Source organism: Benincasa hispida, chromosome 1, assembly GCF_027475165.1.
Source record: "Benincasa hispida cultivar pf3 chromosome 1, pf3_genome.v1.1, whole genome shotgun sequence".
NCBI lineage: Eukaryota > Viridiplantae > Streptophyta > Magnoliopsida > Cucurbitales > Cucurbitaceae > Benincasa > Benincasa hispida.
In genome coordinates, this window is record NC_143478.1 from 59,510,959 (window position 1) to 59,524,739 (window position 13,781).

The 13,781-nt window shown below is 36.5% G+C and overlaps 1 protein-coding gene across 9 annotated transcripts; it reads right to left on the minus strand.

Annotated features, from left to right (window-relative positions):
* Window positions 1–1,169: 1,169 nt before the first annotated feature.
* LOC150038581 (alternative NAD(P)H-ubiquinone oxidoreductase C1, chloroplastic/mitochondrial-like) lies at window positions 1,170–11,372 on the minus strand. 9 transcript variants are annotated; one of them, XM_090310477.1, is made up of 4 exons: window positions 11,077–11,366; window positions 9,994–10,193; window positions 1,789–1,884; window positions 1,170–1,531 (listed from the first exon to the last, which is right to left on the minus strand). In XM_090310477.1, exons 1-4 carry the CDS (start codon window positions 11,129–11,131, stop codon window positions 1,508–1,510), a joined length of 375 nt encoding a protein of 124 aa, XP_090166603.1. In that variant the 5' UTR covers window positions 11,132–11,366; the 3' UTR covers window positions 1,170–1,507. The 9 variants fall into 9 exon arrangements, with proteins under 9 accessions (XP_090166603.1, XP_090166605.1, XP_090166604.1 ...); XM_090310479.1 differs by having other exon boundaries at window positions 10,909–11,305; XM_090310478.1 differs by having other exon boundaries at window positions 9,994–10,187; window positions 11,077–11,282.
* Between the last annotated feature and the right edge of the window lie 2,409 nt (window positions 11,373–13,781).

Below are 13,781 nucleotides of genomic sequence, written 5' to 3' on the forward strand. Positions count from 1 at the left end.
CCTATGCTCATCCGTTGGTAGTCTTATCAAGTATGACATTTTTCTTGCTGCCAACCTATAATATTAATTTTTTAAAAAAAAAAAATCTAGAAGACATGATTATGTATATAAGTTATTAGGAAATTGGTATATAATAAGGAGTTGTTTTAAATTTGTAATATTATTCCTAATTATAGCAAATCATATCCTATAAGCCTTCTAAAGGTTATCTATCTAGTTATCCCTAATCAAAATTGACCAATAAGATTTTTTACGGTAAGAACTAAATTGTTACAAATTTCAAGTATAGAAACTAAATTGTTTTCTAACCTAAAAATAACATAAGAGTGCTCTTAAAGTACTTTATAACACTTAAAAAACACGTCAATATAGAATTGAATATCAAAGTGATGTATTATTAAATATGGTATTTTAGAGCATTTATAATTAAAATGCTTGTGCTAAAGATTTTTTAAAAGTAGTTTTTACCATAACATCATGATCTAAGAGGTCCATGGAATTATGAGTATAAGTTGTTAGGATATTAGTCTATATTTTGGGGTTGTTTAACTTGCTTTACGTTAGTAATATTATTCCGCCAATCATAATTAACCTAAGTAAGCCTTATTGGCTGATTAATGAATTATCAAGCTCAGTCTGTAAGAGATCAAAGGGCATTTAGTTAATATGTAGTTAATATTAGATTTGTTTGTTAATAGAATTTACTACATCTATTTTCAGTGCTGTGTTTGGACTTTTTGGTTCTATTCTCCAGTTTGTCTTCTGTTTCTTGCTTCTTCTGTCATATAGGTCTACATTTTATAATCTGTTAATTTTGTTCTATTTATTCTCTTTTCTTCATTAATGAAAAGATCCGTGTAAAAAAAGGAGAGGGAGTGGGAAAAAAAAGGCTTTCCAGACATTGCACAGAAAATTCATTTTCCTCAATCCTCTTTCTTTGGGATGGGGTGGATACTGAATATAAAGTGCCAATAAAAATAGTAAATAATACTCTTTACTAATGTCAAAAGTGAAGAAAATGATTGTTAGAAACAGTGAGCTTCCACATCACATAAATCAGGAACTTTAAAAAGGAATTCAAGGGAGGAGAAAGACACAATAATTCTCCTTTCCTACTTTGTAAGGAAAAAAAAAAAAGAGAGAAACAAAACAAAACAAAACAAGAAATCTTTAAAAGGTAAAAATTGTCTTCTGCAGATTCAGGAAGTAAAAGGAGAGTATATTTGTGCACACGTCAGTCTCAACATGACATGACCAGAAAATTTTTTTAAGATATCGATAAAGATACCGATACTATACATTGCAAGGAAAAAGGGATAATCCTCATTGGTTCCCAACATCTTCTCTACCTGAACTATGGTTCAGACTACTCATCCTGCGTTAGAGATATTTATACGGCTAAAATTATTAGAAATCATCACTTAATTCAAGAAAGTGTAAAGGCTGCATGGTATAATTTCAGCTTAGCTGCCCAGGAATCTTGTTGTTGCCAGCAAGGCTCACCATCCTAGAAATTAGTAACTGACAAGATCTGCTTTTCAAGTAAAAAAACTATTTAAACAAAACAGAATATCAAAGAAGCTAGAAAAGGAAAAAATCGGTTCGTTTCTGTATATATTGCACTTACTCATTGCTTACATTTCACAACACCAGTTGACTTACTGGAAAGGGAAAAGGTAAGAGAGAATGGAGAGAAATGACGTGGTAGAATCTAATATGACCCGTATGCACCATGACATTGGTCATGAAAACAACTTTTGGAGAGAAGCAAAATAGAACAGAAATTACCTGAGGTTTCTTATTATCTGGCCAGAAAAGAGATTCAAGTCTCAGGGCAGTATACAATCCTCCAAAACCTCCACCTAGAATACATACTCTTGGCTTCTGTGAATGCAGGATTAGATTACAATAGAGCACCTTGGCTTGATCCACTTGACATTCAATTTAAAGAATTTCCATACAGCACAAAAAGATATTACACGTCTTTTGAAAATACACCTAAAGGAAAAAATGCCATAAATGCACATTTCAGCTGCAATAACGTTGGGCACAATGAATGACTATCTTAGTGCATAATGTTCTGCCATTTGCTCTCCAGTGGTATGTTCCACGTGTATACCATTAGTCTTTGATTTTTTATGTGTACATATATAGACATTAGTTTACACTTTACAATAACAAGGCTTTGACCTAATTCTTTCCCTGTGCCAATTCATCGTCTACATCTCCTTTTCTCATGCTTTGTAATTTAGCCTTGATTTGTCATCAAATCTGTCAACGTCGAAAATGCAGCCAATTCTAAATCTACATCAGGATCTTCTTTTATAACCTCCCCAATCTCTTAAATCCTTGTTTCTTTGATAAGCCATAATGTAACCCTACCATCCTTCTTTTCTTTATCTCAACCTGTTAAAGTAAAATTTGCAGAGCATGACTACCAACTACCGACTACCGTCAATGGAAGGACCAGCTCCAAAATGTGATTGCTGAAAATGGTTTAGAAAATTCTAGATGGAGCGCACTCCATGTTCTATCAAATTAACTGAATTAATGAAATGATTGGAATCAAGAAATGAGCCCCCATTATACAGTGTGCAGTTTGGTAAGTATGACACTATTGATGTCATGACAATGATTAGTCTTGAAAGGAAGCTCTAGCATAGTCCCAATGGGATAAAAAATGCTATTTTTTTCTTAGAATGAACTCTAATAACTAGTTCTCTAAATGCTATACTTAAGGTGTCGCAATCTACTATGAGTAAGAAATTATGACTTCGAGCCAACGACTATGGATTGTGCATGACTATTGACTGCAGTTTGAACTCTTAGCAGCCCCTTCATAGGTACTAAAGGGGTATTTTGTGTTTGTGTTGAAGGAGAAGCCGAGGAAGTGTTAGCTCACAAGAACAAGGAACTAACCTAATTCTTGAGGTGAAATGAGGTGTGGAAGGTGGCAAAGTTTAATGCTTCCTTGTAGGCATCAGCCACTAGACCTTTTTGGAAATGTACCTACGGTATGGTTTGATTATGTTGGATTGGAGTCTTGTCTTGTAGCTAGCTATTGGAATCCCTTTTATGCGTTGAGCTAGTATTTTGGTATGCCCTTATGTATTCTTTCATAGTTCTCAATTAAGGCTCAGTTTCTTACCCAAGAGGGGGGAAAATCCTAATTACGTTGGCTCCCTAGCACCATACCAGTCCCCCTTTAACCTACTATTAACAAAATCCTATTTAACAAATCTATTGGAAATAGGGTTTTAACCTAGGGGCATTTATGTAATTGTGTAAGACCCCTAGGGTTCCCTACTGTCTATTTATACAGTGAATCCATGTATATTTAGTTTATTAGTTTTAAAACAAATAAGAAAAAGACTTTATATCGTGATTTTTCTCCCTGCACTAGGGTTTCCACGTAATCCTGTTGTTTTTCTCTTCCCTATTCTCTTTTTAACATGGTATCAGAGCACGGTGACGAAAACCTAGCCGTTATGAAAGAGAATCAACCTCAATCCTCCTCTGTTGATGGGTCTTCAAGTTTTGACATGAGAACGGCAATCCGAGCAGAGGTAAAGGAATGTTTTCAGGATGCCCTACCGGAATTAATATCTGCCGTTCAGGTACAATCCTTGGAAAATCATCCTCAGCCAATCGGGTATCACCATTCCGAAACCAGTCAGAATCCGATTGGAGCTAGAGCCGGCCGCGAGGAACCATCGATTCACGATCAGAGCTATCACGATCATGGCAGAGTCGCCGGCGGTCTCAGACGTGAAGAACAGACCAGTCGCGAAGAGGGGTTGACCGTCGATCGGAGCTATCAGGGCAGAGGGAGAAGTGTCGGGGGCGAAAAGCAGAAGAGTGATCTGATTAGGGTTAGTACCGATCTGGAGCAAACCGGACCGGTTCGAGTTGAACCAAGGCAGACCAGCCGGTATGTTGATTTTAATTCCGACCCGATCTGATTTGACCCATGCCAGGCCCAACCCGAGAACACAGCCTTTAATTCCGATCCACGCCTGACCCGACCCGAAAGCTCAGTCCTTAGTTTCGACTCGCAAGTCGACCCACACTGACCCGACCCACGCTCGACCCAAAAACTCATCTGTCCAGTTTTTTTGTGCCAACTGATCCACTTTCAGCCCATCCAGCCCGACCTGGTGATCCAGTTTCCTTCAACAGCCAACCCGATGTTTTTTCCACATCCAACAGCCGAGGTCTCGAGCAACCAGCACCTGTTCCAATCAATTGTGGTTCAGTTCGTTACCCAGACGATGTGAGACAACGGTTGGCTTACCTGCAATAGCAGATTTCTGATTTGGATACAATGTTTGGTGCAAATCCTCAATCGGTTTATTCAGAAAATCCGGTAAACTCATTACCTATAGTGCCTAACGATTCCTGCTTATCTAGTTCGGTGGGTAATACTGCAGGATTTATCGTCGGAGAAAAATTAAATGGCCAGAACTATTTTTCTTGGTCTCAATCGATCCGGATGGCCTTGAAAGGGCGTCATAAGTTTGGATATTTGACAGGGAAAATTCCAAAGTCAGCCCCAGGTGATCCACAAGAACGAATTTGCAAAGGAGAAGATTCGTTGCTACGGTTTGTCTTGGTGAACAGTATGGAACCCCAGATAGGAAGACCGCTATTATATGTTACCACAGCCAAGGATATCTAGGAGGCGGTGCAAGATCTATATTCTAAACGACAAAATGCCGCTCGATTATATACACTCCATAAACAGGTTCATGAATCCAAACAAGGGTCTATGGATGTTACCTCTTATTTTAACAAACTGTTGATGCTGTGGCAAGAAATGGACTTGTGTAGAGAAATTGTCTGGAATTGTCCACAGTATGGGGCCCAATATTTGAAGATTGAGGAAGCAGATCGTGTTTATGTGTTTTTGGCTGGATTAAATCCAAAGTTTGATGGGGTTCGTAGTCGGATCTTGGGCCAGCGCCCGATTCCTTCACTTCGAGAGGTCTGTTCTGAAATACGGCTGGAAGAAGATCGGTCGTGTGCCATGAATAATACCACCTCAACTACTGATGCAACCGCTTTCGTTGCCATGCCGTCCAGTACTGATGGTGATAAGAAACCTCCTCCCGTTTGTGAACATTGTAAAAAGCTTTGGCATACGAAGGATCAATGTTGGAAATTACACGGGAAGCCCCCAAATAACAGGCGACGACAGTCTCATGAAAAATCTAATCGTGCCCTGACAAGTGATTCAGTAGATGACCAAGCTCAGAAGAAATCTCCTGGTGACGATAAACACAGCTCAAGTACAGTTGGGGTGAGTGTAATTGCACAGTCAGGTAATTTTCCTTCTTTCGGCCTAATTAGTGTAAATGGTAAGAAACCATGGATTGTGGATTCAGGGGCTACTGATTATCTTACAAGTTCCTTAGAGTTATTTATGTCATATAATCCAAGTGCTGGTAATGAGAGAATTCAAATTGCAAACGAATCTTTTGTCCTTGTTGTAGGAAAGGGCAATATCTCTCTGTTTCATGGTTTAATTCTACATGATACCTTACATGTGCCTAAAATATCATATAAACTGTTATCTGTCAGTAAACTAACAAGAGATTTGAGGTGTAAGGCGATTTTCTCACCTGATTCAGTTTTATTTCAGAATCTGAAATCGGGGATGACGATTGGCACTGCCCGACACGATAGGGGACTCTACTTCCTTTCTGACGAGGCTTCCTCTAGGAATGATCACCAATCGGGGTTTATGTCTTGAAATTTCTCTGTTTCTGAAAATGATGTTATGTTATGGCATTTTCGCTTAGGACATCCGAATTTTCAATATATGAAATATTTATTTCCTCATTTATTTCGTAATACTAGTACTTCTTCTTTTAATTGTGATGTTTGTATTCGTGCCAAGCAACATCGTGTTTCTTTCCATTCTCAGCCTTATAAACCCTCGAGTCCTTTTTCTCTTGTTCATAGTGATGTATGGGGTCCACCACCGGTTACTACTTCCACGAGAAAACGGTGGTTTGTCACGTTTATAGATGATCACACCCGTCTCACCTGGGTTTTCCTGCTCACTGATAAATCTGAAGTGTCCTCTATTTTCCAATAGTTTTACACAACTGTCGAAATTCAATTTAAAACAAAGATTGGGATTTTAAGAAGTGATAATGGACGAGAATTCTTTAATACCTCTTTCAAAGAATTTCTCGACTCTAAAGATATTGTTTACCAAAGCTCATGTGCTTACACTCCGCAACAAAATGGAGTAGCTGAGCGTAAAAATCGGCATCTGGTTGAAGTAGCCCGATCTCTTATGTTATCCGCCACCCTTCCGTCATACCTCTGGGGAGATGCAGTTCTTACTGCTGCTCACCTCATTAATCGGATGCTCTCTCGTATTCTTAATCTTCATATCCCTTTAGAATTGCTTAAAGAGTCTTTTCCTACTACTCGGTTGATCTCTGATGTTTCTCTTCGGGTTTTTGGTTGTGTTGCTTTTGTTCACTCCCATGGTCCAAACCACACGAAATTTTCTCCTCGTGCTCAGAAGTGTGTCTTTGTTGGATATCCACTCCATCAACGTGGATATAAGTGCTATCACCCGTCATCTCGAAAGTAATATGTCTCTATGGATGTCACCTTTCTCAAGGATCAGTCGTTCTTCCCTGTTAGTCATCTTTAGGGGGAGAACATAAATGAAGAGACTAACTGGTCCTCTTATGCTATTCCTTTAAAGTCAGCGCCCATTCAAACCTTGTCTAAACCTAGTCCTGATCATGATAGTCTGGTTCTTCCTACCAATCAAGTTCCTTGGAAAACGTACTACAGGAAGAATTTCAGGAAGGAAGCAGTGTCACCTGTTGAACCAGAACTGCTGGCTCCAGTGCAAGAGTCAGACCTGTCATCAGATCCAGGTACGTATATTCCTAATGATGTTGATTTATGTATGGAGAATGATGAAGGCAGGCATGACAAGGGGGAAGGAAGCAGTGATACTAAGAGAGTGATAGAAAGGGAAACTGTAGATGATGAAATGATTGAAGCTACGGAGGATGAAATGGTCCTTGCTAATGATGATGTGGAAGATACTACTGAAGTTTCTGATACACAGATAGTAAATCATGGTGAGAAGCCTGAAGAGGTGAAAGAACGTGATGCGTCACTTGATCTTCCTATAGCCCTGAGGAAAGGTACCCATTCATGTACTAAATATCCTATGCATAGTTACATGACATATAGTAATCTGACATCCGAGTTCAAGGCTTTTACTACTAGCTTGGACACTAAGGTGGTTCCAGATAACATAAGTGTTGCAATGAAAAAACCAGAATGGCGGTCTGCTGTTATGGACGAAATAAGAGCTCTGGAAAAGAATAAAACCTGGGAACCGGTGACTTTGCCTAAAGGGCACAAAACAGTAGGATGTAAATGGGTGTTTACTATAAAGTACAAGTTAGATGGGACAATTGACCGATACAAGGCTAGACTTGATGCAATTGGTTTCACCCAAACATATGGAGTGGATTATTCTGAGACGTTTTCACCTGTGGCTAAACTTAACACGATCCGCGTGCTTCTGTCAGTAGCAGTGAATAAAGATTGGCCCCTACACCAGCTTGATATTAAAAATTCGTTTTTGAATGGGGAACTGGAGGAGGAAGTCTATATGAGTCCCCCTCCCGGGTTCGAGAGTCAATTTAAAAATAAAGTGTGTAGATTGAGGAAATCACTATACGGATTGAAACAGTCTCCAAGGGCCTGGTTTGACAGGTTCACGACGTTTGTGAAAGCACAGGGATATGTTCAAGGACATTCCGATCACACTCTTTTTGTAAGAAGATCAACATCGGGGAAAATAGCTGTTCTTATTGTCTATGTTGATGATATTGTTTTATCTGGGGATGATGATGTAGAAGTCACAAGACTAAAAACAGAGATGGCTAGAGAGTTTGAAATTAAAGACCTCGAGAAGCTAAGATACTTTCTGGGAATGGAAGTGGCTCGCTCAAAAGAGGGTATATCAGTTTCTCAACGAAAACATACACTGGACTTGCTAAAGGAAACAGGTATGATTGGGTGTAAACCTGTTGACACGCCAGTAGAATACAATGCGAAAATCGGTGATAAGAATGTTGGAATTCCTGTTAATAAAGAAAGGTATCAGCGGTTAGTTGGGAAGTTGATATACTTGTCTCACACAAGACCAGATATTTCTTATGCAGTAAGTGTTGTGAGTCAGTTCATGCAAGCTCCTTGTGAGGATCATATGATAGCAGTTGAACGTATTCTTCGGTATCTGAAAAGAACTCCTGGTAAAGGCCTAATATTCAGAAAAACCGATAAACGATCTGTTGAAGCTTACACTGATTCTGACTGGGCAGGGTTTGTTGTTGATAGAAGATCTATGTCTGGATATTGTACGTTTGTCTGGGGAAATCTAGTCACCTGGAGAAGTAAAAAAACAAGGAGTTGTTGCTAGAAGTAGTGCTGAGGCAGGGTATCGGGCCATGAGTCTAGGGATTTGTGATGAAATCTGGTTGAAGAAAGTATCATCAGATCTCCAGCAAGATAATGAGTTTCCGATGAAATTATTTTGTGATAATAAAGCTGCCATCAGTATTGCAAACAACCCAGTTCAACATGACAGAACTAAACATGTGGAGATAGACAGACATTATATTAAGGAGAGGTTGGACAATGGAAACATATGCATCCCTTATATTCCTTCGAGTCAACAAGTTGCTGATGTACTTACAAAATGATTATTGAGACAAAATTTTAATTATTGTGTAAGCAAGTTGGGGCTTGTTGATATCTATGCACCAACTTGAGGGGGTGTTGGAAATAGGGTTTTAACCTAGGGGCATTTATGTAATTGTGTAGGACCCTTGGGTTCCCTACTGTCTATTTATACAGTGAGTCCCTGTGTATTTAGTGTATCAGTTTTAAAACAAATAAGAAAAAGACTTTATATCATGGTTTTTCTCCCAGCACTAGGGTTTCCACGTAATCCTGTTGTTTTTCTCTTCCCTATTCTCTTTTTAACAAAATCACATGGAGTTTACTGCACTCCAAAAGAGCCTTAGACAGAAAAGCAAAACGAGGAAGAGGTGGCTTTGCAGGAGAACACTTTCCGGCCAAGTCCCATTAATTGATCATAACGATATCGTGGAATAAGGTTTGTGGGACAACAACACCGGTAAACCTCATAGATCCATAATCAAAAAAGTGTTTGTGATTGTTCCAGAAGAAATGAAACAAAAGATACGGTAGCCTTACCAAAAGTGAAGTAAAGAATACCGACAATCTTGCCGCAAGGATCTTTGGCAAGCAATAAGCACTTAAATAATACAATTCGAGTCTACACTGGCAACTACACTTGGAGTGCGTTAAGGTAGGAACTAGATCACAAACGTGCTATTCCTTATCCCTTTTTTTGAGTGGAATTGGCTGTTATCAAGCCAGATGATCCGCGATTATTAGCGATTCCAACTTCATGTTCCCGAGTTGCAGAGCACAACCGCTTTTTTCTAGAACCGTATACCTTGTCTCATAATACATATTATTTATAATAGATAAAACTTAACAACTAAGCTAGTGACTACCACATAAACTTCGAATATGGAGTAATTAAGAATAAATAACCAGTCCAGGCAAAATTACTCTGACAAAAATAAATCCAATTTAGTAATCCTTAATAAATAGATATTCTTTAATCCAATTTAAGTAAACCTTAATAAATAGATATTCTTTCTTTGTCCGCATAAATGAACTAGTACGAACTTACAAACCATTGGCCAGATTTTTATTTGCTTGAATTCTGAGATAGTGAAACGGCTGAAAGAACAAAATTCTTGAAAACATGCTATTACAGCAGCATATAATTGACATAGGCTGATATCTTACATCAAATAATGCAAATATAGAAGAAGTTGCACCAACTTACATTCAACACTTTCAGAATAAACAAGCAAGATTGCTTTATATATCTAGAACACGGACCTTGTAATCTGGCCAGGCATGGAAATGCTTAGCCAATTCACTTTCAGATATTTCCGCAACACCTCCGTTGTTCTTTGATGAACTTGAAACAGCACATCTTATCCCCTTTCCTCGAGAACTTGAGAACCGACATATATTGGTTCCAATACTTCTTGAAGAACATGGCAATAGTTTTCCAGATCGCCTTGCTGCACCTGCAACTACAGCCATACAAAAGACAAGCATCAGTATTGAAAAATCACCATGACACGGAACCATAGATTTCCACCACTTTCTATGGAGAAAAGGTCTAGGTAATGCAGATTATTTTGTAAATTAGCATTACTACTACTACTGCAGCTATAATTAATATATTACTAACTGATCTTGCCAGCTTATATCCGCTTCAACTAATCTCACAAACAACTAAGCCCACTACATCTACATTACAAAATAAATTCCTACGATTCTAAATTCTACATTTTTTTAATGCATAACCATAATGTTTTTTAGTACAAAAGAAATAGAGGATTCGAACCACGAACCTCTTAATCATAATCATACTTCTATCAAGGATTACGAAAATATACAAAAAGAGAGCCCACAAAATGAGTTGAACTACAAAAGTGAGCCCAATTAATTAAAGCAAGACCTGACCAGTAATTAAATTATAGGTAGATAACCCCCTTGTTTTCAAATTCATTTCCTCTAAACACTTTACATTTCCTTTGTTTTCATTTCCTCTAAACACTTTACATTTTCCTTGGCCCAATAACCCTAGGTTAATCCTTGGTGATTTATAGTTTTATCAATTGATTATAAATGTAAAATGCAAATAGTTTATTGGGAGCCATCCTTTTACTAACAGTTTGAATTGACAGCTCTCAACAGGCAACCAATGAAGTAGTAAAGAAACATTTACAAGACAGTACATACCAGTATCGGACCACGAGCATCCGCAATTTGCAGAAACCATAATTGAAAGACTTCTTTGAGGAAGACATACAGATAATTTTGTTCACAAAAAACAGAATCCTTCGAAATCTATTTTCTTGTAAAGTGGATTTGAAAAGAGAGATATAGTAAGGAAGAAAGAAAGCCTACAATTGAGGGTTCCGACTCCATGAGTGATAGATACAGATAATACGATCTGCGCCATGGATGAATGCAAGAATTACTGGATCTTTGTATCAGAAATGGGGAATGTCTTATCATAATCATATTCATAACCATCAATTTTGTCAAGACTCAAGAGAACAGAAGGTCCGGAAAGTGGTTGTTTTAATTCCACGTAGCGTCTCGGAGATGGACGATGAATCGACAAATTTGTGTTTTTCGTTTTTCTTTTTTTTTTTCATTTAAATTAGAAATATTGTCCAAACTAATCTAAATTCAAAAACTTCAAACTATGTGGGAAGCTGAATGTTATAAACACCATGCAATTTAAAAACAATAAGGTCTAATGTGACCTTTTTTTTACCATAGTGACGACAAACCCACACCCTTTTGATATGTTTTACGGACTTATGGGAGGATGTCTACGTAAATGTTGAGGACAAAGATGACATCTATTTTTTATCACACTCAACAATAATTTTTTTCTTTCCCCTTATAAATAAGTTGATCTTTAACTCTTCTTTTCTTCCGAGATATCCAAGACTTGTTAGCTCACAAAATTTCTTACCTCGAGACAAAATCTTATCAAGATAAGTCGTACAGAAACAATGGTCATGAGTCTATGATTATTAGTAAGAGAACCCTTGATTCTTTCTTTCTAAACATCCAAGACTTTTATGTCCTCAAGCCATTGTTGATGTAACATATAGTAAGACTTTTCAATCGAATTAGATATATCTTCTTCTTTACTGTTGCCACTATAATCTTTTTCTTGATTTTTGCAAAACTGAATGTCCTTGGTGAAGTTGTTGGCAAGGACTTTGACATTTTTTTCATATTCACTAATATTTTCATAATCTTCTTCAAACAAAAATAACATAGCTCTTACTTTGTCGTTTAAGAAAATTAGGTCATTGAGATCTATAGTGATCAAAACTTTCATATTCCCTGCAATGAAAAGATTTATCTTTATTCAGGCCACTGATGTCGGAGTTGTCAATATCCTTCTTTTGATTCTGAGATCTGCAAGGTTTCGTAGATGTGCCTCCATTTTCTTTAACATTCTGAGGTAGATAGTTCCCATATCTATTTTCAAAATGCTTAAGAATTCTATTGAACTGTTTGGATAGCAAGGATATCGAGTCTACAATAGATTCTTCAAACTTCACATGATTCTCTTCAAACTGAACATATACAGACAATTGAAGGGCAATGCCTTTGTTTCTTCTTATTAAGATTTATGCTCTAAAGCTCGTAGCTTTGTAAATAAAATATTTATCATTAATAAAATAAGTTGTTATTTTATTTTGTGTTGATTATTTGTTTTACATAACATTATCTAATAAATTAGAAAATCCAAGGTTATTGTATGAAGTCATGAACATGTATGTAGTTGACATATGCATGGATCATGTTCAAGAAATATCCTAAAGGTCTATAATATATGGATTGTTGAGAATGTCCAAAAACTTGCAATTTGTAAACATTAAACACATTCTATTCACAATGAAGTTATTGTTGAAATTACTTTCAATAAAAATGTTATTGAATTGCAAATCCAATAAACTAACCTATGACTATAAAATGAAGATTTAAACTATAAAATGAAGATTTAAACTTTATGTATAGACATAAAAGAGGATCAAGTTTTAATTATATAGCCAAAATAGTCTATAAGTATATTGGATAGGGTTGGGTATCTTATCCTGGGAACACTATAGGATGTGGTCCTCTTTGTATATTGATACAAACGATGTGACCCAAAAATCGTTCATGTACAGACATGCGAGTGGGGGCAACCTATGCAAAAGATGTTTGCATAAGATCGGATCGGGAAATAGTCACTTTTTTTTATAATGACTGTTTACTGTTAAAATTGACTATTTCAAATTGATAACCTAAGGTGTTAGAGTAAACATGCATAAAGAAGAAGCAAACAGAGTCATTAAACACTCACTAATCCAGCTAATTGACACTTCAATTAGCATTAAGATAGTGAGCAAGGTGTTAAAATGTGGATTTATCCACTAAAATTTGAAATTTGGAGTAAACCCACTTTCAAATTAAAAAATCAATTTCAATTTTTTTATTTGTTTAATTTAATTTTGTAATAAATCAAATTAAATAAAACCAAATTAAATTCTAAAATTGAATTTTGTATAATTAAAATTGTTTTATTTTTAAATAATTAATTGAACAAATTTAATTAAATAAATATTAATTTAATATCAAATATTAAATTAGTAAAACCCATATTCCAAACATGAATCGTATTCATGTAAACAATATTTAAATCATTATTTAAATATTTTAAACTCTCCAAATACGTTTAATTTCAATAAATTTAAACGTTTAATTATATCAGATATAATTATCCAAACCCCGAATTAAATTTGAACATTTCAAATTCTAAACCTGAGTTACTAATTTGAACGTTTCAAATCCGATCAATTCACTAATCCAAGGTGTACTGTTTGATGAGCTAGTATAGGGACCTTATGGACCTACAGATCATGAGCTCCAACGATGTGAGATTAATGGGCTAAACTCATTAGACCGAACTAATCAATATTCATAAATTACCAAGACATACTACTATAGCTCGATAGTTGCACTATTCTTACTGTAGATATATTTCTGTCTACTTGATTTAACCATAATTAGTAAGTCGATCCTTTACAAGAAATTACCGT